General features: G+C 40.4%; 1 protein-coding gene across 1 annotated transcript in view; it reads left to right on the top strand.

The window, feature by feature from the left end:
- Positions 1-26,893, top strand: part of megf11 (multiple EGF-like-domains 11) — an 81,135-nt gene that overhangs the window by 20,128 nt on the left and 34,114 nt on the right. Inside the window, exons 6-8 of the mRNA XM_067589873.1 lie at positions 2,747-2,839; positions 25,945-26,191; positions 26,343-26,463. Coding sequence (XP_067445974.1) covers positions 2,747-2,839; positions 25,945-26,191; positions 26,343-26,463 — 461 coding nt within the window. The remainder of the gene's footprint in view (positions 1-2,746; positions 2,840-25,944; positions 26,192-26,342; positions 26,464-26,893) is intronic.

The following is a 26,893-nucleotide window of genomic DNA, read 5'->3' as shown; positions in this document are numbered from 1 at the left end:
TATTTTGTTTCATTCTGTCTTTTCAAGTGACTGTTTGCTCAAAGCTCTCTACTATCTACGTGTCTCTACATTGAACTTTGATCTGTTTTTCTTTAATTAGTGCTTCAAGTTTCCAACTAGAGGTCTTTATTAATTCCGTGACCTTTGATATGTCTTAAGTCATTACCTTAATCCATAACTAGCCTACGTAGAGGATGTGAGAACTAATTTCCCTCCTAATAAGCATGATTATTACAGTTGTGCACGAGGAAGTGAGAGGACCTCGCTAATGACAACAGCTCGTAATAACTTCAGAGGCTGACAGGCTCCGCAGGGCTATGAATCCCTCTCTTTGTAGGGCATTTAGGCCAGATGACTCCTGCATGACTCCTGCCTGCCTGTCCAGTGGCACAATATAATTCACCCCTCTAAAAATGTCGTTGGCGGCAGAATTAGTTGGGTTTTGATGAAGTTTCAGGCAGCAATACGCTAGCACATTTCACATTTGGGTTTTGATGATCGGGAAGATGATGAGATTTTTCACCAGAAAGGGATTCTGTGCCTTTGATTTCTTTTTCATTTTGGCTTTGTTGCATTTTTTTTAATGCTTCAAAGACACAGTTTTAAAATAAATCATCTCTGTGCTAGATAGAGGCATGTGGAAGAAGCTTTGGAGGGAGTTGTTTGATATGTTCTGTAGGCATCTCATTAGATCGATTTAACCAATGGCTACATCGCAATGTTCTATGTTTTTCGCTTCACGTGCACTACCAGTGTATTACAAAACACTACAACTACATACATCATAAACAAACAGAATTGTAATGGTTCTGTAGGTCTTTTTTCCTGCAGCAAAGCTTTCCAAAAACAGGGAGAATAATGCAGTTAGAGTAGAGACTATAAAGATCTATTTTATCAGACATTTTAAAAGATTGTGGTTTGACTGGGCAAGAATATTAAATTTATTAACACTGCATGACAATCACCAATTAGCTCCATTGTTCCCCGTTCTGATAACACCTCTGCATAATGAGTTAGATTAGCCTTTTATCTAGATGAAAGACTCAATTTTCCAGCAGATTCCTTAGACATGAGTTAAGCAGAGTGATTCATGAATTTCAATTAAAATGAAAGACCTACCTCCTACTTTATTATGCCATCCCTTCAGTACACCGGTTCAGATCTCAGGAGAAGGGTGCGCTTTATCCTTTCTCCCATATTCAAAACTTCATTTCCATATTTCTTTTTTTTTTTCTGAAGGATGTGACACATTTGCATTTCCCTATTCTCGCTGATCAGAATTTGCTGATTGAAACTAAACGAAATCAACTCATCATGGTGACATTGAATTCGTCTCCTCTCTTTGAATACTCTGCATACTGTGGACTCATTGATTACAGGTAGTCGATCTCACACCTTCGTCAGCACAAATGCTGGAGCTCTTCCCCTTTTCTTTTTGCTGGCTTACTGTAATTAAACAGTTTTCTGCCAGAGTACTGATGCTCAGAAATCTGCCCTGAATTATCTTTCAATCTCTGGTTTACCATTTTTGCCTTGGGAGCATTTCTGCGATTAGCATCGGCTTGTGAGTGTTTGGGATTCACTCCTCTTTCTCCTCTCCCGCTGCATCTCTCCCACTGGCGGTGGATCCTAATCGAAGCCTGATTGAGTGATAATCTATAGTGGCACTGTTCAGGCCTGCCGCCAGCTCCTGCCGACCTCTCTGCCTGCAGGATGAGCTCCATAGTGCTCCACACAGAGCTGCAAAATCGCCCCAAGGTTTATGTTGTGTAAAAAAAAACCTCACAGATGCTGTCCCCCTGCCCTTTTTTCACTTTTGACCAAGTCATGAAACAAGAAAAAATAAAGAATGAATGGAGAAGAATTAGGATAAGATGTTGGATGAGGTCTGATCAGTTAAGAAAACGGCCTGTCTGTTCTGCTGCCTGTGGATTGTGTATCATTCCTCCACAGGCCATGTTAGTGGGTTGCTGATTCCCATCAGGCAAGGTTTCTCTCTCGTCGTATTGGCCTGACTGTCTCCTTCCTCAGATAAGAGCCAGTCTCTCTTAACCCTGCTGGCCAGATGACCTTGGCTGCCACAGATTTATTCATGCTAAGTGCCTATTTTTGTGACAGTTTTCATTCTTTGCTTCACAAAAAAAAAAGAAAAAAAAAAAAACTAGCACAGTGACAAAAAACTCCATGTAGGTCACTTTATTATCCAGCTGAACCAAACTTCCAACACGCTCCCAGGAATACTAATGCCGACCCAATCAATCGGGTGCCTTGTTGCTCAATATGAATGATCAAGAAAACTGCACACTTAGTAAACACTGCGGTGCCCGGACCTGCTACATTAAGCCATCAGTATATGACAAAGCACTGGCTGATCAAATTAGAAGGGATTTACAGCTTGTTCTTTCATGGCTCAGCCAGCTGATAACAGCTCGTTGTGGAAAGTAAAGCTATGTGATAAACCGGGATGTTGACCAAGGACTCAGTCTCCTAAGATATAGTTTAGTCTGGTGTCAAGTTGCAGAGATGGATGTTGAATATGAGTGCCATGACTAAGATTTACTCCCTTGATGGTTTTAGGGAGATATTGAGTGTTCAATTTTATGGGCCATTTTCTTTCAGCTGTTATCTTGGTGGTTTTCATTATGCTGTTTATATTAATGATGTTTCACATTCTGCTTGTGTGTGTATGTGTGTGTTCACTCAATTATAAACTGCACTGATGAGGGAACATCTCTGTGTGTCTCAGCTCTGTGTACGGAGGAGTGTGTCCATGGTCGCTGTGTGTCTCCTGATACATGCCAGTGCGAGCCTGGATGGGGAGGACTGGACTGCTCCAGTGGTGAGTACACTTTCCTCCTAAACCTGCAATTAGTCACTTAGACTCATTTATTCCTAAAAGGCTTTCACAGCCAGTTAGTCCATAAGACTTTGCTGTGAACAGTACAACTGTTTTGACTCAATGTACGTCTATCTCAAAGCTGCTCAGCTTTGTATCCTCTCTTCTTAGCAAACACAGCCAATGGAACAGGTAAGTCACAATGAATTCATTTTCATTTACTGGAAGTGGAAGTGATTTGCTTGATGAATATAGCGGATGGATGGATGGTTGCATCCCCCCTGTGTCTACCGAGTTCTCTGTTATGGTCTTAATCATGATTAGACTGGTGCCTATGACTTGTTCAGTGGAATGATGAATCAATGCCAAGCTGAAACAAACCATTGTGCTGGCCTTTCTGTTTACTGGGTTTACCTCAGCTCCCAGAGGTGGACTCCAGGAGCAATAGGAGGGTGGAGTCAGGCACATCCATTCTGCAATCAGCTAAATGCTGAAGTGTCACTGAGGGCAGGCAGGAGGAAAGAATCTATATACTCCTTTGTGATATTTATGCCTGCAGAGATTGTGAACATGCATACAGGAGGCTCTAATTCCCAGGTTAGGACAGAGATTACAATAACCATGACCCAGTCACCGATTCCTGCGTCAACATTTCTGACCCCAAATTCACTCTCAGCAGCATTTCACGCTTATTGCCTATTGCATATTTAGGAATGAGTAATGGGAGCTAAAATCATATCAGCAGTGTTATTGTATAGATCTATGAGTTTTCATTAGCAAGAGAGCCATTCCCTGATTAGCAAGTGTGTGTAAATCAGCGGGTCTCGCTGCAACGCCGGCCCATTGGAGGTGGATTCATGGGCATAAATGACAAGCCTGAGCTGTTTGTTGCTGCTCACTCCTACAGACTGGTGAGGGTCCAACTGGGAGTATGTGAGGTTCAGGGCCCCCAGGGACTCTTGTCCCACTCTTGGTTTGTTAGGAGTGCAGCCGTGTGTGCCTTTCAGCCTGCAGGTGCTGGGATAATCCACCTTATTAAAACAGACTTGATGATTGAGACAGAGGCATTATTCATAACTTTAGATTTCCATACCAGGCATGATTCCAGGGTTTTTCATTTACGAGCTTTCATCTGTAGAAATGAGGAATGCGTGCCAATTTTTAAATTAAATCTGCCCTCTTTTTCCTGCGTGTAAATGGTTCAGCATGTTTTTCTTTTGTTTTTTTTTTTGTCTTTCACTGTAAATATTACTTTTACCCAACACAGATAAGTGATGTGAGCTTTAGTGGTCGTCATGTAAGTGGACTCAGCCATCACTTTAAGGCTCACGTGGGCTGAAAAGCACACACTGACATCTATTCAGTTCCAACTCAATCGATGCCATGGTTTATTTACTGTTTTACCGCTATTGTGTTTGAGTTGAGGTATTTGTGCTCGCATAAAAGCCAATTCCCTGGTGCGATAGCTGGTGAGAGGGCAGAATGAGCTGGTCACATGATGAAGGATGTGTGAATGTGATAAAAAGTGTGTTGCCCAGGCTTGGTGATGAAGAGCTGCTGTGGGATGCTGAGTGGCCTAAAGCTGAAGTGACAGCCTTTCAGCCAGTGATCTGGAGCCAGATCAAAGGCTTGGACCTTGTTTCTGGAGCAGCACCCACCAGGAAGCAGTTTTGTATATGGGTCAGGTGGTGAAAATAAAGAGTTGGACTGTTTGTGGCCAGAAAAGAGAAGGCGATAAGGTGGGAGAGATTCAGTTAAGTTTTATTGGGAGCGATGTTGAGGTTGAAGAAAGATATTGGCCGTTTTTCACCCGCTGCTGTCCACCTGCTGTAGCCAGAAAACGTTTCATCCTCTCCCTCGGCCTGAGGCAACAGTCCCACTGAGACCAGACCTGCCCTGTGACCTGCGTGGAGTCCTGGGGTGTCTTATACTTATCTCAAGGACACACTGGTAGATGTGGACAACAAATAAAACAGCAAAACAGGACGTTTGCTGTTGACTGTTTGCAAATGTTATCTCGTTCTACATCTACCACGTGTGGATTTGGAGCGTTCTGAATTTGGTTGGTGTCCTCCCAAAAGAGGGATGAATGATTAATTGTTGTTTGTGTGATTGTTCTAATGCCTGTGTGTTGTGTTTGTGGAACGTGCTCTTGAACATGTTTCTCTAATCACATGTTGTGTAAAGATTTTCAGTTTTTAATTTTTTTTCATTTAACAGCTCAGGGCATTAAAATGTTGCTGTGACATGTACCTGTTACTGTTTTTTTTGTTGTTATTTTAGGTTTTGATTGTCTTTCTCTGTTGTGCTTGTGTTTTCTGTTGCTTTGCCTTCTTCTCTTATTTATACTGAAATGTACTGTTTATTTCTCTGTGCCACTGTGTATACTTTGTTTTGTCAGTAGTGTTTGGCTTGAAAAACAACATTGTTCTCAATAGGATTTAAACCATGTAAATAAAAAAAATGTTTGGTAAAATATTAGGCTCAATAAAACAGGGACAGTAGCAATTTCTGCAAAGGCAATTCAAAAAGACGGAGCGCTGCTTATGGGACTGAACAGTATGTCTTTAGTCATTTTAGTCTATTGAAGTAAGTTTTTCCAAAGTAGTCATATTATTGGTTGTAGTTTTGCAGCAAGTATTGTATATAGTATATATTGCTGTGAAAACGCCGCAGTATGAGATGAAATGGGAAATCTAATCTTTGTAGAATATTAGGAGTTTATTGACTGAAAAGTACATCAAGTTTTTTTCAATATCTTATGAGTTTTTCAGATTTTAAAGTAGACTTTCCTCTTCCAAAGTTGGAGAGAAATGACCCAGTGCCTTTGCCTGCATCACTGTGTACTTTTCAGCACTTGTGATTTGATCCCTCTTGATGAGTCTGTCACACAAGGTCACTATATGCTACAGTAATAACAGCTTTCAAATAAAGAGAACGATAAAGATAGATGTTGTATGTGCAAGGTATATTTAGCTATGAAAGCCATCACTTGTAAAATGTTAGGTGCAATGAAGCACTATCATTGATTTCATGTGCTTCGCTCGGATAATGATATGTTCTCAGTGCTCAGGGAGACGAAATGTGCATAGACACATGGAGCTTTTGGTGTTTCTTCTCTTATCCGTTTTAGAGTTTGCTTTTCCTTATTGAGGAGGAAATGTTCGCCCACTTGTGCAGAGATTCTAAAAATCAATGCTACCAAGATAAGTATCTGAAAAGTCCAAGGAGTAGTTTAGCTTTGTTAACCACAAAGCATCCTTTGTGTTCTAAAAAGAAATCTATCACACTTAATAGCCAAATCTAATGTGGTTGGTCAGCCGTGGTCCATGAGGTAACATATTCCTCCCTAATGTATTCAGATGGGAAGGCAGCCACTGCTGCGGGTGCTATACACATGATTAATTGATGAATGTGGCCTATGAACGCTTGTTTATGGGATATTGCACCAGACACTGGGGGCTTTATGTTAATTGTCAACTAAAATAGTAAGATTATTCATTATTAAGGTTTTAAATCGTTGATTGTTTTTATTAGATATTGAACTTGTTGCACTGAAGTAAGAATTTAGGATAATGATCACAATGTACTGGGTCAAACAGGGGTGGTACATATTTTCTTTAGCTTCATTAGCTTATTTCATTGCAGATAACACTGCATCAACCATCAAAGATGCAATATGAAAGAGTAACCAGACCGGAACTGTGCAGTTAAACTTGAAAAACACTTTTGTGAGGTTATCCTCCGCCACCCATCAACAGTATTTACACATTATTCTCAGAAGTGCATCTAAGGCAGATGGTTCCACTCCACTCCAGCAGGACATTGACATGCATGGCTGTCAAAGACCAAGATACTGTGAATTACACAGACTGGAACAGAGATGCACATACAGATTTATACTTGCTCGACAAATCACTCAAAATGTCTCTACACTTTTCTTTCAAAACCTCTCTCTCCGTTAATCTCACAAATAGAGAATTCGATGTTTGTGCACGTTTATGTTGGCACTGTATCTGTGTGAATGTCTACATTAGTATAAAAGCAACAAGTCTGTTTTTTTTTTTTTTTTTGAGAAGATGGCCCCATATCAACAAAAAACTGGATAAATAAGATCTGATTTCCACATCAACTTTTAAAAAAGAAGTCTAAATCAATTGAATTCCTCATTATAAAAGCATATACAAGGAGACGTTTTGGGAGAACTATAAATATTCTAACTGTGTCATTCTGAAGGGGGTTCCTTGCTGCTTGTAAGAGTCGATGCCGACTGCCTCATTCGTTTTGATAGATCAAAGCGCTCAGGCAATGGTATTTCTCAAGGGTACAGAAGATGGACCAATCTATAGTGCCTCGGGGAACACAGTTACTACTCTATATGTATGTGTGTGTATGTGTGTGTGTGTTCATGAAGTTGAGCCCTCCCGCGTTGGTAGAGCTTTGTTTTTGTATGGTACATTGTACTCCCGGGGAGCATCGCAGCCAGTTTATATACTGCCAAGTATGTGACACTGTTATTTATTTCTCCCAAGCACAGGGTTCATGTTCATTGAGAGATCACCTCTGTTTTGACTCAATATTCAAGGAGCTTCATTTGTCACATGCAGAGAGATACAAAGTAAAACATGCAGTGAAATGAAGGGGCTGATGCTCTGATGAACAGGAACTGGCTGCATCAACTTTTCTTGAGAAAAATTAGCCTAGTTAGCCTAGTTTAGCCTGCTAAGTGGAAATTTACGCATCACTAAATTTAAAAGTTGCACCACATAAACTAGCTATTACTAGAGATTAGTTGTTACTAAGGTAAAGCAGGTATAATGGTTACATTAACTAACTGAACTGAAAAAAAAGTAATGGAATATGGTTGACACATCTGACCTGACACGTAGTGAAAATGCTGCTTAATAATGATGTAAACTGAAAAAAATGTAATGTTCAGTACACATCAAAACATTATGCCAATAAAGACTAAATGACCAGATAATGGTGGTTAGGTTAGTGTAATCAGGTACTGTATTTCTCATTCTAAACTGTGTGAATATTTTTTTATGTATGCATATTTAAATTAAATTAAATCATATCTACATTTACAATCTTTTGTTAAGTTTAATATATTTTTGGCCTCCTAAAACTTTTTTCTTTTTTGGAAGTTATGTTACAGCTAATGATACTACTGTGGTTTTCTTTATAAAAAAAAAAAGTCCATTGCTTTTGACTGGAGAGCACTACAGATGTTTCTGTAGTTTCTGCAGTGCTTCTGTAGTGCAGATGTTTCTGTAGTGCTCTCGAGCTGTGGCTCAGGCGGTAGAGCGGGTCGTCCACTAATCAGAAGATCGGAGGTTCGATTCCCAGCTCCTCCAGTCTGCATTTTGATGTGTCCTTGGTCAAGATACTTAACCCTGAATTGTGTGAATGTGTATGAATGATTAGATTTCCTCTGATGGGCTGGTTGGGACCTTGCATGGTATGAATGAATGGGTGAATGTGATTCGTAGTGTAAAAGCGCTTTGAGTGGTCGGAAGACTAGAAAGGCCCTGTACAAGTACAGTCCATTTACCATCCGAGCAACTTATTTACACATTACTGTAGACTTGCTAATTTAAATGCTCTTAAGGGATAGGTTCACAATTGTTCAAGTCAGTCTAATAGTCAGGTGCCCACATATGTACATTGAAATAACTTTTGCTTGCTGTAATCATTCCTCCTGTACATATACTGGCCATTAAGAGATCCTTGCTAATGCACGTCAAATGTAAGAGATGGGAGACAAAATACAAAGTCCTTGTTCTGTGCAAAAATATATTCCAGAATTTATCTGAAATTTATAAGAGGCTTCAGCAGTCTTGAGTTGACAACTCAAGTGAGTTTTCCTCCAAAGTCTCCCTCTGTAGTATAAAAATCCCTGTTTGTTTTTAGGGCTATAACCCCAGTATTGCAATACAGCACTATAGACAAGCCAACTGAGGTGAATCGCAAGCAACCACCACAACCAACTATATTCACGTTTTTTCTTTTTTTCATGAGGCTTGGCCCCTCTTGTTTTACACTTGCAATATCACTTGTTAGGCTCCATAGAGCCTCATGCAGCTAGCATCCACACTAACAAGCTAAACTGGTGCCCATAACAGAGTTGGGCTCGAGCTGATTGAGGGTAGTTAAAAACATGTCTGTATGAATACTTTGTCTCAGTTATATGTTGAAACTCTCCGGGGTCACTGTGCAGCCGAGCAGGCTGCAATCAAACCTGCGAGGTAAAGTAGTTTTCCATCTAATCATACAATCTAAAGGCGCATCCAGCCAGACTCCATTCATAAATCCCAGGTTTAAGGGGACTCGGCTGCACTGCTGAGCCACCCTAAATCACCGCAGGGGAAATTCCTTCACTGCGACAGCCCTATTTGTGTTACTATTCCTCCACCGCAGCTCAGCACAGAAACACTGTCAGTGGAAACACAAAGAAGGAATTTTGTACCAAACAGACTGTAACTTTGGAGAATACTTACTTGATTTGATTAACTGACAGACTGCTGAAGCTTCATATGAGCTTCCTATAAACCAGAGATTTTAAAAGTGGGAGGCGGGCCTCCCCAGGGGGGCTCCATACAGTTTCAGGGGAGGCTCAGTGAAATGAAGTGAAAAAATATTACATTAGTTATCAAAAGGAGATCACATTGAATAGTCCTCATATGTGTGATTTGGTTAAAGAGATAGTTCAGAGATACAGTAGTTTTTGGGGATTTTACTGTTTTTCCCACTTTCCCAGAGTCAGAAACAAATAAATGCCTCCAGACATATCTGACAGTCTCAGACTTGGAAAACCCCTGCTATTAACTAAGGAGGGAAGGAATACTTGCACAGAATGAGAACTGTAGATTTTGTCTTCCATCACATCCATTTGAAGCATTTTAGGGAAGGGATCTCTTAATGACCAGTATGAAGAGGAGAAATGATTGCAGCAAGAAAAATCTGTCTCAATGTACATATGGGCATGTGAGTATTGTTTTAAGACAGATTTGAAATTGTGAACCATATAGTATAGGTATACTATGCAGGATTTTCCTAACAACAATATATAGACTCACAAAACTAAAAACTAATCCCTCTCAATCATCACTTATGACCTACTACAACTGTGTGGTGATGTATTTATATACAGAGACTCTGCCCTCTGCTTGTATTTTCTTATTTTCTTGTTATTTTGCTGTGTTCAGGACGTTTCTGGGCGTCATCCTCTGAGCAGTGGGTAGGTAGCCCCCAGCCAGTAACAACGTGCAAGGTGTGAGGTCAAGACTCGGCTCCACTCTGCTCTCTGTTTCTGTGTCATGGATGTATAAAGAGCTGCAGGTCTGTGTGTCTATTTGAGCGAGGGCAGGGCTGAGCTACACACACAGAACAGAGAGGCCACAGTGGACAGGATGAAGCTCTGCATTCACACAAAATCCAGCAATGCAGCACCTTCCAGCAGGGTTGTGCAGAGGTGTGGGCGTTTTTATTTGTGCTTTAAAATGTAACTGCTATGAAAAGATCAGAAAATAAGGTTTTATTTATCTGAACCATGGCTTTGTTCTCACCTTGTTCTCTTAATTCACTCTCTAGCTTGCTCAACCACCGCTGTTCTCTCTCTCTCTGAGTCAGGGAGGAGGGGCCAACTTTGAATGCTGTGTGTTTACAAACACCAATCAACAAATCCCGCATAGTATACCTTTACGTTTTAATCGTACAACCTCATTTAGCAAATCACTAGTTTGAAACTAGTTAGTCGTTACTAAGAACTTGAGAAGAACTTCCCACACAAACTTAGTAAAGGATTTATTAATAGCTGTTACAACCAAATCCAGGGGAGAGGTTGGTTATCTGCAGTTTAGAAACAGGTACTGATACTGGCTGTTAAACAGAAGAGATTGAACAGTGCAGCTGTCACTGCTGAGGCTCTGACAGACATGTTTCAGGATGTGGCTCTGACAGCATGCCTCTCAGATCTTTCCTCTCGTGTCTGTTAGTGACTTGTGTGACTTACATGTGGCATAAATCACTGTACCGAGACATCAACTGACTGATGGCGAGTCCACTGAATGAATTGTGGCACATGTACTGTAGCTGACAGATGACACACACACACACACACACTCACACATACCAACACCCGCATGAATATTGATTATGAATTATTAATATATTCACACTAAAAGCAACCGACACATTTTCTTGAAAAGGTTTTACATAAGTATAATGCATCAACCGGCACACACACACACATACACACGTATCTCTATAACATTTTCTGTACATATAAGGCTCATTGGCTCAGTATGCAGATTGACATTGCCCGGCTCTGAAGATTTTTTGTACCATCCCATTAAGCAGGATTTATTGTTCCCCAAGAGCTCACTGCTCCATTACCTTTGGGAGAATGCCTAAAATGTGTGTGTATGTGTGTGTGTGTTTGAATTTGAGTGTGCTTTCTTTCCATGCATATAACCTGAGCACAAAAGCAGGTGGATATGATGGTTTATCGTGGTGATAGTTAAGATGATAATATGATGATAATAATTTTAGCGGAGCAGATATAACATCCAGTCCCGCTGGTCATTATCACTGTGATGCTTGTCATTAGTCAGTAAGAGAGAGTTAAGAGCTTCTGGAACACACTACCCAGCTCTGAGAGTCTGCATAGATGGCTTGATTTAATAAGGACATTAAAAAGCCTTATCTCCTGTCCTTAAGACAAGGTCAGTGTGTCTAAAATAGCTCAAATGCTACGATAACAGTTTAGTGAGATAAGATATCATGTGAATACTAATGTAGAACAAAGCTGTTTTAGGCGCAATTCACAGTCTGTAAGTCACACTTGATTTTGTGGACCATTGCCGAGTTTATGAAGTTTGCTTCCAAAGATTCAATTGATTTTTATTGATCATTGCTTTTGATGGCCTCTTTACAGTTCAGTGTGTGGCAAACGTAATTCCACACATCTGGTTTCAACTGCTGTGGTGTTAAAACGCTGCTCGGTTTTGTGTGGTAAAGTCTCTCTAGCAGTGTCAAATCTCCTCCCAGTCTTCAGTGTTATGCTGTATGTTTTTCTATCTTGTACCTTCTAACCCTTTAAAGTGAAGCAATGTCTTCTCATGACCCCTCATTACAGGTTATGTCTACAAGTTGTTAGCAGTTCAAGCATAGTGATGTTCCCACCACAGTTTAATGTGAAAAGGTTTTAGAGGCCAAAAACTGTTCAGTATTGTGCAATCAAAGGAGAAAGATTAGAGAAAAGGGAGAAAAGTCATAATTTGTAAAGCAGAATACACAGATTTACTTTGTGACTCCTTGGAGGACCCCCAGATTGGGAACCGCTGATATAGACCAGTGGTTCCTTTCTGGCTTGTGTCCCCTTAAAACAAACTGTATCTTCTTGACTTAACCACACACCCACCCACCCCTCCTAGTTTGTTTATGCAAATGTTTGGTCAAGTTGAGTGTGATTTTTTCTTTGTTTTGTTTGGAATCATAAATGCCTAAAATCTTCCAATAATTACCCAAAGAGGAAAATTAAGGGCAGAAAATAATGAACAGAATGTTGTGTAGTAGAAAAAGTTTGTAGAAAATGTTTTTTTTGCTTTAATATCCCGTTAATCTTTTCATGACCCCTGTAGAGGTCCTCACACCCAGATTTGGAACCACTGACAGCCCACATACAATGTCTCATATGGTATTTTGTTACAAAATCTTTCGTTTGTTTAGACACTTGTTTTACCTCTCGGGATCTTGAATTCATGATAGTTTAGGTCAAAATAATAGCTTGAGGTGTAATTCTGTTCTGAGGGATCATCACAGTCCTTTGGGTGCTATGTTGCAGTGTCCTTGGCTTGCTTTGGGAGTGGGAGCATATTAGCAGTCTTTCTCAGATCCTCTGGTTCACCTGCAATCTCCTGATGTTTAACCCTGGACTTCATTGGAGTGTTGCAGTGATTACAGGCCGTCCTGAGGGACATCGATTGTCCTGCTCCTCCTAGGCAAGCCCCACACAATGCTGACGAATGAACTCGTGGCCCTGCCAAGTCCAATTAACTGTCAGTGCCGCATCGACGAGCTCCTCCGTTTGTTGAGAGTGAAGAAAAACAAACTTTTAATCAAATTTGCCTCCGGGCCCTAGGGTATTTGGGGTTGTATTTTGCATTCCACTGTGTTCTGCCTCGCCTGCAGTCGTGCCACCCTCTCAGAAGGTTATATTGCATGTTGTTTGTGTGAGATAGCAGAATGCCCTGCACCTCACTTTAATGGCAGCCCTATCTTTCCACTGTCTGTGACTGATGAATCATACAGCACTAGCATCTTAATATTATACAGCCATAAAGCAGAATAACAAAAGACTTGGAAGCTAGGTCAATTCATATAAAATTTATTCGTCTACATTGGTATTGCTTTATATAAAAGACCGTACTTTGGTCTGTGAAATAGAATCACAGTAGAATATTGTGTATCTTTTGTATGAGTTTACTGAATTTTGTCATCAGAACATTCTTTCAGTGCACGTCACTGTCTGGAATGTCTATAAACACCTTTGACTAGTTGATCAATAAAAGCTCAGGTTACGATCTTGCAGAATACTTTGTGTTTTTTTCAAAGCATTAACATCTGCACAAATACCCTCTGCTAATTCTACCAAGGTCGAGATAAACAACTCTACTCTCCTCTTCACTGATTAGAGTAATGCAGACATTAAAAGCCCAGAAATTCAATTAAATTGGTGGCTTTTGCCACAGAGGAAAAAGGAAAGGGACAAAATGCAAAGAGACACTATCGCATAGCTAAGTGGAACAAAGAGATGTAGCCTGGGATCTAAACATCGACAAAAGGGCATCTGAATGATAAGGATCAAAAGAAAATTTTAGAGGAAATGTAATAATTACCAGACACAAGGATGCATTCATGAGGATCCAATCTGTGTTGTGCAGAAACTGCTCCAAAATTACTTATAAAGCTGAAAAAGAACAACACAAAAACACAAGATCAGTGTCACAGAAATTGTCTTTTTGTTTGGAGCAACCAAACACGTATTATTGGCCAATACAATGTCAAGTCTGAGTAGAGAAGCATACCTATAGGAGTTCATCATGTCCTGTAGTGTGCACTTCATTAAGACCTTTCAATTGAGTTTAGATGGATAAAAGACAGAAAATGCTGACTTACTGGTTCAGGCACCCGCATCCTCAAAGTGATGAATCCCCCCTGAGAAATTAGATTTGCAAAGAAACTTGACACCAAGTGATTCTCTCAGCCTCACACTTTAAACATTAGCTTGTATTATGATTCTGGGACTCACTTCCATTCCAGGCGTGGGCATACTGTAGTATGAATGACAAAATCGCCCTCCACCACAGAACAAAAAGAGGGTTAAGGTCCATGGATCAATACAACTAGTCCTTGCCTTGACTCTGAAATAAGGTTTTGGATAGAATTTTTTTTTCTTGTATCTTCTGTATGTCCTTAAAGTGGACAACTTCAGTTTAATCAACAGTGACCAATGATTAAATCTATTGTTGCATTGTTTTAAATGTTTTAAAGGCTATTCCTTCACTCATAGTAAATGTCATGACTGAGATTCAGGATTTATGCCACATGCTGACAGGTGCAGGAACCTCCTGCTCTTCCCAGATGGCCCCATTCATTTCTTAGCTGCCCCTTCAATGTATCTACAGTATCTCTCTGCCACTCATTCACACTCACACACACACACACACACAAGTTTGCACAGCTGTCCTTGTCAGGACATTACATTGACTTCCATTCATTGTGGACAGCCTAACCCAAACCCAAACCCAAACCTAACGTTAACTATAACCAATTCATGTCTAACCCTAACCTTAACCTAACCTAATCTCAATTCACACCTTACCCATAATCTTAACCAGGACCTTAGAAATGACGATTTTCCTCAATAGGACCGGGCTTTAGTCCCCATTAGGACTACTGGTCTCGACAATGTCTGTGTTTATAAATACAAAATGTTTCAATGAGGCAACAAAAATGCACACACACACACACACACACACGCGCACACACACACACACACAATACTCTAAAAGTTGCTGTTGTATACTTTTCAGTTCACTTTGACTTTGAGAATCGGGGAGAATAATTCATGGGCCTAGCGAGTTTGAGAGACTGGAAGAACAACACTGCTTTAAGAGCCAGCAGGTCATTTGAGATGAACTCCAGAATTTCTTCTTTTTTTCAGGGGGAGAAGTCTCCAAAGGGCCCGCATTATCCTTAAGAGATGATAGTGCAAAGAAAAAGCCTTAATCTACAGTTTTTCTGTGTTAATCAAAGGCTAGAGATGTTTTCCTGTTTCTCTCTTTTTGTACCAGCTATCTATCCATCCAGTGCTGCTGCTCTTCATACCTAATTGAGCATAACTCACTGCTGTGGTTTTCAAATATCTATTTTTCAGATATTTGAATATTTCACAGGATCCAGTGCTAATTTAGTAGATTATTAAACACACTGATATACCACGTTTTGCCCATTTTTAGATAAATATCAATGAGCCAGGAGGATTTTGCTCAATAACAGAGTTTTGGGAAAGTTAAATTATACATTTCTGGTATTTTTTGAGCTTTTTCTTGACAGTCAAGACAATTTAAATGCACAGGAATAAGGTATAAGTATCTATAAACAAATTTAACTCAAATTGATGGAGGCCAGAAGAAGTCTCTATCTATTTCCCTGCACAATATAATACGTCAGTCTGTTGGCATTACTGCTGGACAGGTAGGTAGAAACTCCCTCTAAGATTTATGGCTTCATGATGAGTATTTGCATAATGTGAGATCATTAAAAAGCAATTATCCTTTTGTTTGTGTGTGCGTATGCCTCTGTATTATTGGGATTAATTTGGTAGGTGGATAGGCGCACTGATTGTCCGTCTTTAAACTAAATCATATTAGTGTTTACAGGGAGGTACAGATCCATAAGCTATAACATTTCAGACGCACAAAATCTCTGGTTTGAGTAAACAACTGACAAATGCTGTTCGCTCATGCAACACTCCTTCGGAGAGAGATAGTCAGAGGGATACAAACGGAAAGAATAATAACTTCCGTTGCATTTGTATTCAAACACAATGTCTGTGTTGGTCGAAAGGTTTTGGTACTCTTTGACTCCAACATTATTACTTTTCTGGGTAGGTACAGCTTAAGGTAAAATAATCAAATTGACAGATGGGAAACATTGTTTACAATTTCCCACTCCTACTTGTTTTTTTAGTGATTGGTCTCCTTGTAGACAAATAACCCACAGGAAGCATGTAAATGTAGCAATGACAAAGGTACAAGACCAAGGCTGTGTAGCTGCCCTCTCTGCCCAGGATGATTGCAATTTAATTTTTATCTTTTCTGGTCCGTTTCAAGTATGTTCCCCCTTTGAAAAAGTGTTTCCCTAGAATTGTATTTCCTGTAGTGCCACCTCCGTGGTTGCGGTTAGAGTTACAGTTATGGTTATAGGCGTAGTAGAGATAACTGGTTGGGGTTAGGGATAAGGCTGGGTGATGGTTAAGGTAAGAGGAAACACATATTGACAGGGAAACACAACACTGGTTCTTTGATTTCAATTCCAGTTTTGTTTTAGTTTGTTGTTATTGAACATTTGATGCTTGGTTGTCATTCTAAGGCAAGATTAGGCTAAAAGTAGTTCAGTTGTGAATTTTCTCATACAGACAGTTAGTATTCATAATGCATTTCAGGAACCAGACACAATATTGATCATGAACTACAAAGAACAAAGCATAAATGAACAGACAATTTTAGACATTGACACAGAAGAGCATTTTCCAGGATGACTTGTTCCATGTTTTAACTTTTACAACAGTTGTAGTGGTTGGGGAAACTGTGCCTAAACAGACACCAACCAAAGATATAAACTTGATGCAGCAGCAGTCCATTAAAATTTACAATCATCTACCAATCTAAAGAGCAGCAATAAAGATTCTCTCCCCAGGTTGTATCTTTTGAGGATCAAATACTTAACCTCTTTGAGGATGAGAGATTGCACTTCAAAGTTCACGGTCAGTTTCAGTGGATTTCAAGTTTTCAAGATGGAAAATGTATCGATAGAAATTTCTCTAGCACAACCAATTCCTCTGCTGTCAATCTATATGTTTAGTATTTTTCAAACCCTTCAAAATACCAATAATAGCCACAGTGTAATTACACTTTTTTTGTAGTTCCATGTGTAGCTATTTGAGCAAACATATTGGAAGCAATCAACATATTGACCATACTGAGTGTCAGCTGTGACTTGCAGGAGTGATTTGTGAAATTTCTATGCATGTTGTGATTCATTTTTTCCACCAAGACTTGTTGCCATGTATTGAAGCTGTTCTTTCTGATGGATTTAAGTGCCAACCTTTTAATCACTACCTTTCAAGCTTACAGAAGGTTGAGTATTTGGTCCTGGAAAGGCTCTAGGTAATTAACATTGAGGGGAATTGTCAGGTTAAGAAAGCCATAGATACAATAAGTGTAGTAAAGGTTGGTCTGTCTCAGTTCCTTCTGTGGACAACAGCCTTTATCTCAGACTCCAGTACGGTGTTTGTTGGGTGGAGGTTCGGTCAAAGTGGACGTGTACATTTGCTGGAGTCGACGTAGAGCATCATCTTTGTAAACGGTTCATTGACTGAATGGCAGGTGGTCTCTGAACTGCAAGGGAGCCTTCATGGATGCAGCAATATGAAAACCCAGTGTGAAGTCACATTGGTGGAAAAAAACTAAATCTGTTTTCTCTGTAGTTTTATTTTGTTTTAGTTACCCTGGTAGTTCACATGTTTTGTGTGTACTTTTAGTCTTATGTCTGGTGTTAATGTTGCAACCACTGGTGATTTTATCCCGCTTGAAGGGATGCAGAGAGAATCATTAAAATTTAAATGTCTAAGTCAAGTAAGTTATCAAATTATCTTTTAAAAATTGAACAGTTTGAACAGTATCTATACTTCATTGCATGACTGTTTGTTGTTGGTCATTTTGTGCATAATGGTCCTTTGTGTGAGATACATGGTGAGATGAATGCTTCATGTTGAATGTACTGTGCACTGTGCTACTCTGGAAGGGATTGTCCTGACAGCTGCTGGCTGCGGGGTGTTATAATGTCTGTACAGTGTGACATGCTGTGCTGTGTTAATTTTTGTGTTTTGGTGCATCACCAAACAAAACCTGCTTTCATAACCTGCTATTTTCAGTACAGCAGCTTGGCACGAATATACAGTAGATAATTGATTTCATGTAGATGTTAATACGGACTTGTTTAAAAAATCTCTTTCAAGCTTTGCAGGCCCTGGTAGCAAGTCCTAGATTCACCTCTGACTGCCTCTGCCTCCTCTGTTTGGAGAGCTTGTGTGTTCAGTGACTCATAAAACACTTCTTTTACAGTTATATTAACAGTAAGCCACTATTGGTTTATGGGTCGGGTTGCAATTTCTGGGCCTCTGCTACTGGATAGAAATACTACTAAGTAAATAGAGGTGTGCTAATTAGTACCACAAATTTACAGGTGCAGCTTTCTCAGGTTTAGCACCTCATTTATGAGGACCTGCTACTTATGCAAATCAAGTCAGTCACAATTCTCTAATTAGGATACCTGAGGCAAAACAATAGCCCCCCACACTGCAGTCTTGCACTCAAAATCAAAGACAGTGTAGGTGAAAGAGCACGCTTGTGATTTTACGGCTGTAGCTGAGGCCAAACAATGAAGGATTACCATGTCTCTAACTATCGTTTATCTCATCTTCATTTGATGTTTCAGTTCATTTTCTATTTTATCAGGCAATCTTGGGAAACCATAATTTTACTTGGCTCTGACATTTCAAAGATGGTTATTATCAAACGGACCACTCTGTTTTAGATTTTGTATTCTTTTACTTGTGTATTACTGTCTCTGTTGTACATTTTAACAAATAATACACCAGCGATGGTTTTCTCAGGGTAAGGGGACATACTTCTCCAAGTGTAGTTTCGTAAAACCTTATTGTGTCTTTGCAAAATCTAAAAACCTAATGAAAAAAAGATTCTCATACATAGCTGAATTAGCACCACAGCAAACATTGATAAAATATTGCCCTGAGGATTCTTTGACTTTCTCATGATGCTGATGGGGGTGCCCCTATTGGATTTATATGACTGTACATCACTCCCCACTCTGTGACCGCACCCTTTCACATCGACTGCTGTTGCCCACTGACACATTCTACTTCATCCTAATTAGAATTAATAATTGAAAATAGGAAATCAATTTGTGCAAATTAAGTGTGGTAACAGTTGGTTTTATCGGGTTGACATTGTTTTTGGAGTGGCCACATGGTTGGCTGTGACTCCTGTTGTGTATATGTCTGGTGATGCAGTGGAATCGTGACTTTATTTATACTCCAGTCACTGTGCGTTGGTGTGTACTGTAGATAAACGTCCACCACTGCTCTGATTGCTTTTTTTTTTGTTGTTGTCCTGTGGCAATAGAGCAAAGGGTTTGTTTTCTTCGGGACAGGGTGAAGGGTAAATAATTAATTGGAAGGGGCAGCAGGCTGTGTAACAATTTGCTGATCCAGAAGCTTTCATGAGCCGTGTCAAGTTCTGTTGAACAAGTGACTGGTTTACTATGCTGAGGCGAAAGCATCTTTCACAGTCTGCTTGTATTACCACACAACACAGCCAGCTTTATTAGAAAGAGAGGCTGTCCTTTTAAGTAGCATCATTCTTAAGTGCTTGTTTAGAATAACGTGAGATGACCTGGCCTTGTCGGTCTTGGTCAACTACTGGCTGTTAACCCTGTTAGAGCTGCGCTGCAGAGGAGCCGGCTGGCACCTGCAGGGCCCATATTGATCCAGCTTCACATCCTGAATAGAACTTGGACAAATGATCAGATCCTCTGTGGGATAAACAACCAAGCCAGACTTTTTAATCAGTAATGCATAGTCCTAAAAGAATTAAGTTATTCACTCATTAGTTTTGTGGTTCCAAATCGGCAACAGTCAGATCTTGTTATCCAGCTGTAAGGTGGTATCAAGAGGGAGTATATGGTGCATTATAGTGAACTGTCTGAGCAGCAAACTGTGTTCAGAGAGTCTGTGTTGTGTTGTGGGTTCAGCCCTGCGCAGCTCTTTCCCCCAGGGGTACGTGAACACACAGGGGCTCGGCTAAGATGAATTAGGGCAGGACAAACGACACGCCCAACAGCAGAAGCTGCAGCACGCTGTTATTCCAATTCAGCAGAACTACCCCCATGACTATTGGCAGTTTCTTCTGTATATTTAGAAATTCATTTGTCGAGCTCACTGGGATGTATCTAAACTGTTTACTTGTCGTGTTTGGATTTTCTGTGGACTAATAAATAACTATGTAATAGATGTCAGCAGGACATTGGGGGGTGGGGGGGGAGTGGGGCTTGTCTTGTAGTGTATTGGCAGCTTTTACAGCCACAAGTTTAACAAAGCTGAGAGACATTTATCACTCAATGCAAATTTACCACTTTACACAACAATCATCACTTTCCCTCTAGACCTTCGTACCAGTTCTGTCTGCTTTTCACTGTATTAGTCTGCGTCATTGAATCAGGGAGCTGTGATGAATAGCTGAATGTTGAGTCCGACTTTTATTGAATAACTCCTATTACAAATAGCTCATATTGACTGAAGAGGAGAATGTTGCACATTTTTGTGTCAGCTAACTTGTTGGCAGAATTGTTTCATTGTTCCTCTAAAAATGATAATTTTGAAATTTAAAATACCTAAAGAAAGCCTGTCTCTCCGTGCCATTTTAAATTGTTACTTGCCTGTATTAATCCTGGTCATGGAGTGTTATATGTAAAATTCATATCTGTCAAGGAACAAAGCTGGTCGTACAAAGCGCGATTCAGACAATATGAAGATCAGAGGTGCAGTCTTCTCATGAGGCAATGCAGGAGACTCATCAAGACAATGAGTCACGCCGCTTTGCTTTGCCACAAGCTCTGCTGAAGAGTAAGTGAGGAGTAAAAAGCTCTCAGGAGCCTGAGCGTTTTGCCTTCTAATGTTTTGTGTGAGTTAAGTTATTCCTCAAGTGTCAACAGTGTGTGTTAATAATTATGTGACAGTGGGTGACTCAGTCAGGCAGTGGGGAGTGAAGTTGGGCTGCTTGCCAAATATTCCAATAGCTATAATGTGATTTTCCCAGTTAAAGCTGGCAAAGAAAGCATGTGACTGTCTGTAACAACCACAGCTAGCAGCAAACATTTACAGCAGTCCAATCGTGATTGTAATTGAAGTTTGCATTTGCCCTGCGTCCAGCTGAATAAATGAAGTATAAAACTAGAATTTGAATGCAGAGTGTTTAAAGAGCTTGACTCAGGCCCTCATTTTGAATTTCGCTTTGAGAAGCTTATGGCAGCTTTCTGTGGCACAGACTCCCTCTCATACAGAACAGTGACAAACATTTTGCTGAAGAGGCCAAGTTCAGGAGAACTTCTGAATGAAGTCGGCTGCTGAAAGCTGTTTGGTGTTAATCCTGTTGCAGCCAGCCCCTGATGATGCAGACTCTTGAGCACACTTCAAAGCTCAGCACCACCACGATGTCTCTCTCAGCCCATTCTTTGGACATCACCTTCCGAAGTTTACTATCTGCTCGTACCCCTCAATGTGATCTGTTTTGTTCCAGCCAAGGGGATTATACCCAGCACCTTGGGATTGGACCTTTCCCTGTGTGTGAGGTTACCCACATTCCAACTGTTATGCATTATGAGCTCTGACAGTCCAACCTGGCTAGTGTATGTGTCCTCTGTTTACACTCACTGACCTAGGCCAGACCAGTTAATTGGTTGGATGGCAATTCTCTAGTTTCAGACTTGTGTGTGGGATTCGTTGCCTACACACCACAACCCACATGGTGTCCTTATCACCTCACACAATTTAGCTGTACTCTTTAGAAGCCAAAGTGTTCATGCTACATGCTACTTCCTTCTGCTGTTTCTCTCTGCTTTTGCCCGCAGCTCATCATGAAGTCTGACTCCTTAATCACAGTTAAATACTGTCAGAGCTGCAAAGTGAGAGACTAGTGGGTAAAGTTTGAGAACCTCTGTGTAGGAGAGAGACAGCGAGATAATGGGCTTTGCTCTCAATGTGCTGAGGCCTCTAACTGCAAGCTAAAGATGGTTTAAAACTTCAAATGGTAACATTTGTTGAGCTCCTAAGCACCAGAAAAGTCTGCAAATTAAGTGCTGGATAGATTTTAGTTTATTTCTGTTTTTCTCTTCTGCTTTAGGTGTTTTTTTTACTGACATAGTATTTTCAGTTATACATGTAAGAATAAAAAAAAAAAGTACTCTGTGTTAATGTGGTCAAGGTTTGCAGCTGAGACCTGAGGTGTTGATTCCTCTAGTTATATAGGTAGTGCCTGTTTTTGTGCTGTGCTGAGGGAGCTCTGTTGAGCAGAGGAAGCTCTGATAAGTGCTTATAGACTGCTAAACGAAGTTGCAGCTAAACTGCTCATCCATTACACGGGCCGCCCGCACACACCTCAGCTTTAATGTGCCAGGGTCGTTTGCGTGGCAGCAGCTCAACCTTCAGGGAACTCATTCATGCCAGACTGGGGGCCAGGAACAGATTAGATCAAATCAGTGGGAGCCCTGTAATGTGGCCTCTAGCCTGTCCGAGCGCAGAAGCAATACAGCACTAGCCCAGTGTTTCAGGACCCCCTTCGGGGCAGACCTGTCTGTATCAGCAAAGGGCTGATCATCTTCCTGCTGTGTACCTGGAAAAACAGGCTTCAGTGCCGACCATGAAACAGGGTTCATTAAGCTCCCACTCTGGCTGATCACAGCTCTGGCAAAGCGAGCAAAGAGGGGGCGTAGTGTCTTTACATTTACGACTGAGACTGCGATGATGTGAGAATCAATAGTGGAATATTCACCGTCCTGGCTGCTGCGCCGGCCTGGGTCTCAAGCTGGGCTTTTATGTGAGGCAATACAGGCGCTGCTGATGGAGAGACATAAGGCCTTACCCATCACTTAAATCACCACTCTTCACAAGAACAATTACCCTGGTGAGAGTGAAGACAGCCTACAACCCCAGCTCAGTGCCGATTGTTCTTCACATAAAAACTGGTTGTTCATTTAACCTTGAAAGATTAGCTATTTGCTTGCAGTTTGTGGGGCGTATTGAGTTTTTCTAAACAGACCCATCCCTTGTAGAATGTGGGAATTGCTTGTTTTACATCATTCCCTCAGGTGCCACTCAGTAATGTCACTGGGCTATTTACATTAACCCATGTAAAGCAGCTAGGTTGTATAACCTAACCAATTTTCCTGAGTGCCAATATTACAATACAGCTGGGAGAACTCATTTTGCTGTTCATCGTTACTGAGGGATGACAGCTCTGGGGTATTTGCACATTCATCACAGGGGATGAACATAGTCTCATCCAGGTGTTATTCCATCAAATCGAACCTTTCTGCTCTATTACTCAAAGTTCAATACAATTAGTCAGTTAATTGTAAATTTAGCAAAGTTTGAAAAGTGAGAGTTACAGCAGTTGGTTGTGGTTTCTCTGTCTCCAGTAACTCGACAGGTTTTTTTTTTGCCCACTGGCCATTTGTGACAGCTGACTGCTGAAATTACACCTGAAAAAGGTGTTAAAAGATACAAGTCACAAACTGTTATATATGAAAAATCCTTGTGTTCTTAATCTTCACGTCGTCTCTTGCTCTTCTCTCTAGTCACTTAGAGGTGTGAACAGCTTGCACATTTGCTTCTCTTTTTGCAGATTATTGTCAGGGTGTGATTAATAAGACTTTCCTCTACAATGGTTGTGGTATGTCAACATCACATAAGTTATACTCAGTCTGGTATATTTCCTCACTAATCTTAAGTAACAGAAGTCTGTTCTGCACCTGTTTGATCATTTCATTTTACTTCTTAGTTACGCTTTGTTATGTCACTCTAGTACCAGGAGGAAGTACCAGGAATTGAAAACACTTTAAACCTGCATAAATACATATTTTTGATATTATTGAATCAAAGACTTAGATTTGAAAGAGGGCTGCTTGAGATGTCACTCAACTCTGCAGCTTCAGCTTATTGTTTTACCAGTATATGGTTCAGTCTGAGTTGCTCTCATCCAGGTACTTCTTGCATTGCTCTGGCAGCCTTTTCCAGCAAACAACCACTGATTGACCTGCTGTATGCTACCTAATTAGCATCAAATGGCTACCAAAGTTAGCAACTGGTGAACACAGTGAGTAGAGCACCCAAAAGACCCAAAGTTTGTGAAGACTAATACAAAGCTAAAAGGAGAGTGGACATTTGGACTTAAGATAAGAAAAACGACTCCAAATGAATGCTAATGTTGCTTCTTGTCTGCAGTAGGTATGCTAACTTGTTTGCAAACATGCAAGCCAGCTTTACAAGCCAAGATTTTGTTTTCTTTCCTGTAGTGGTCCAAATTATTTAATGCAGCTTTAATAGTAATAAAGTAAAGACACCACAGCTGCAACCAAGTCGATAATTATGCTGTTAGGGTTAGCTAAGTCTTTCTTAACGTTAGCTAAGTCTTTCTGGAAGATTATGCAAGAAATCATTTCTGTTGGCAGCTTTCCAAGCTGGACATTGCCATTTCTAAAAATTAGGAAATTTAAGACTTCATTAATGTCAACCTTAGAGATATTGCAGAGTTGCAGTATGTATCACAGTAAAGGGTGATTTGTTGTTTCTGTTGATACAACATACAGTATAGACCATACTGTTTATAAAAAATCTATATCAAATCTTTCAAGAAAGGAGAGTAAATCAACATGTACTGTATGTGTGAATCTCTCATTTTTCACATATATTTATTGACTCATCTGAAAGACTAATGTTTTTCATGATGTTACCTTGATTGATCACCCTGTCTGGAAACCAACTGAGCTCTCTGTACAGTGTATTCTCAGCTTTCTTTAGTCACTTGTCTGGGACATAAACAGGTTTGGTTACAGCTTGATTAATGTTTTGGGAGGCTCATATTGATAGGAGATATGAATTTTGTTCTGCAGGGTTGCTGGCTTTATATTTGTCTCACGGAGACTTTGCACATACCAGACGTGTGAAACAGCTAGGCTCTGTAGTCACCACACACTGTCTCATTTTGATTTCTGGCTCAGGTTCTTTCTGTCTGGAGTTTGCATGTTCTTTCTGTTTGTGTGTGTCCATAACTGTGAATGTGCGCAAGTTATTGTCTGATATTGTTAGCTCTGTGATGGAAAGCAATCTGTTGAGGTTGTTCCTCTACTTTGTGCTCAGGGCATGCTTGGATACACTCCTGCTCCCTATGACCCCGAGCAGGGGAGAAGACAGTGAATGAATTTAAAGGAAAAGGCTGCAATATTCTATATTTTTGTTACTGTGAGCAAATCCCATGAAGAGACCAAAAATGTGTTAATATGTCTACCAATACTTTTGAACTTCCTTATCCTGTCTGTTGCACTCAGCCCCAAGCCTACTTGTTCCTGCTGAAGACTATATCTTTAAAACAGGCAATGAATATGCAGTTTCATTTTTTTTAAAGGATAAATAATTTCATAGAACAGCTTGGCACTGTAATTTTTAGCAGTACTCAAACAGGAGAAAAGTGAATTTTTGTTGCGTTATTGAATATTTACAGCAGCAGAACAGTGTATATTCTCATGTTCAAGAACATAAAACCCAGTGCAATGATGTGTATTCAATCATTTTTGGAAAAATGTAGAATATAACCTTATCCTTTAAGCTAGAATGCATATAAAATCAAAATTGTGATATTTTATTGAGTTGATAGGACATGAATAATATAGGTGTGAACTGAAGATGAATGTTAAGAATATCAAGCTTATGGAGCACTGTAAGAAAGCAGTTTTCATACTAGAAAATTATGGATGCAATAAGTAATTAGTTGTAAGAAGTAATTTTCTGGAACATTTACTATTTATTATTAACGATTACATGTACTAGAGAAGTTCAATTTGATTATTTTCTTGCATTTACTCGACCTATGATTTCAGATGTTTTCAAGGGTAAATGCTAGTGCATATTCTCTTGCGTTTTATTACCCTGCTCTGTCTGATGCCACCTCTGTCTGTGCCTGCAGGATGTGAGAGTGACTACTGGGGACCTCATTGCAGTAATCGGTGCCAGTGCCAAAATGGGGCTAAGTGTAACCCCATCACAGGTGCCTGTGTCTGCACTGATGGGTACCAGGGATGGCGTTGTGAGGAGCCCTGTGAGTATGGTTACTATGGCAAGGCATGCCAACTACCCTGCCAGTGTCTCAATGGTGCCACCTGCAACCACGAAACAGGAGAGTGCATCTGTGCACCGGGGTACACTGGGGCTTTGTGAGTACCAGTAACATACTTATTCTTTTTGCTACCGTCTTTGAACAAATGTCTATGTGCCTTTTGTTGATTGCCTGAGTGTTCTTTGTTGATGCAAAGGACTGCAGGCAAACACAGGTTATATGTCTGAGACATTTGATTGTTGTGACAGCTGTGGAGAGCGTTGCCCCTTCGGTAGTCACGGATCTCAGTGTGATCAGCGCTGCCCCTGTCAGAATGGAGGGACCTGCCACCACATCACTGGAGATTGTTCCTGCCCTGCTGGATGGACGGTAGGTCACTCGAGTAAAGGTGGGAATGCAATGATGAAAGAAAGGCCTGAGAGAAGAAAACGGCGTTCTGGAAGAAAACATTTTGTTCTCTAATGTAGTCTTTACAGGTCAGACTGACATGTTGAGAACAGAGAGTCTAGGATCAATATGCTGTGTTCAATTATAAATGAGAACGTGGGATTCTCTCTACTCCCCTGCAAGAAATAAATAAATAAATTGGAGTTCAAAAAGCAATGTCAAGTGAACATGGCCACCCACACAGTCAACAATAAAATGTGTTACGTTAGGGATGTCCCTGTCGACTAGTGGCTTAGGGCACATCATGGAATCAAAACATCAGCTGTTTGAATCCACATTGGGACCTCACTTGCATGTCATGTTAATTGCTTCCCACATTTCCTGTCTGCCTCTACTGTCAACCTATAAAATA

Source organism: Thunnus thynnus, chromosome 5 (assembly GCF_963924715.1).
Source record: "Thunnus thynnus chromosome 5, fThuThy2.1, whole genome shotgun sequence".
Classification (NCBI taxonomy): Eukaryota; Metazoa; Chordata; class Actinopteri; order Scombriformes; family Scombridae; genus Thunnus; species Thunnus thynnus.
The sequence above is the reverse complement of the archived record's forward strand: the minus strand, read 5'-3'. Positions and strand labels throughout refer to the sequence as shown.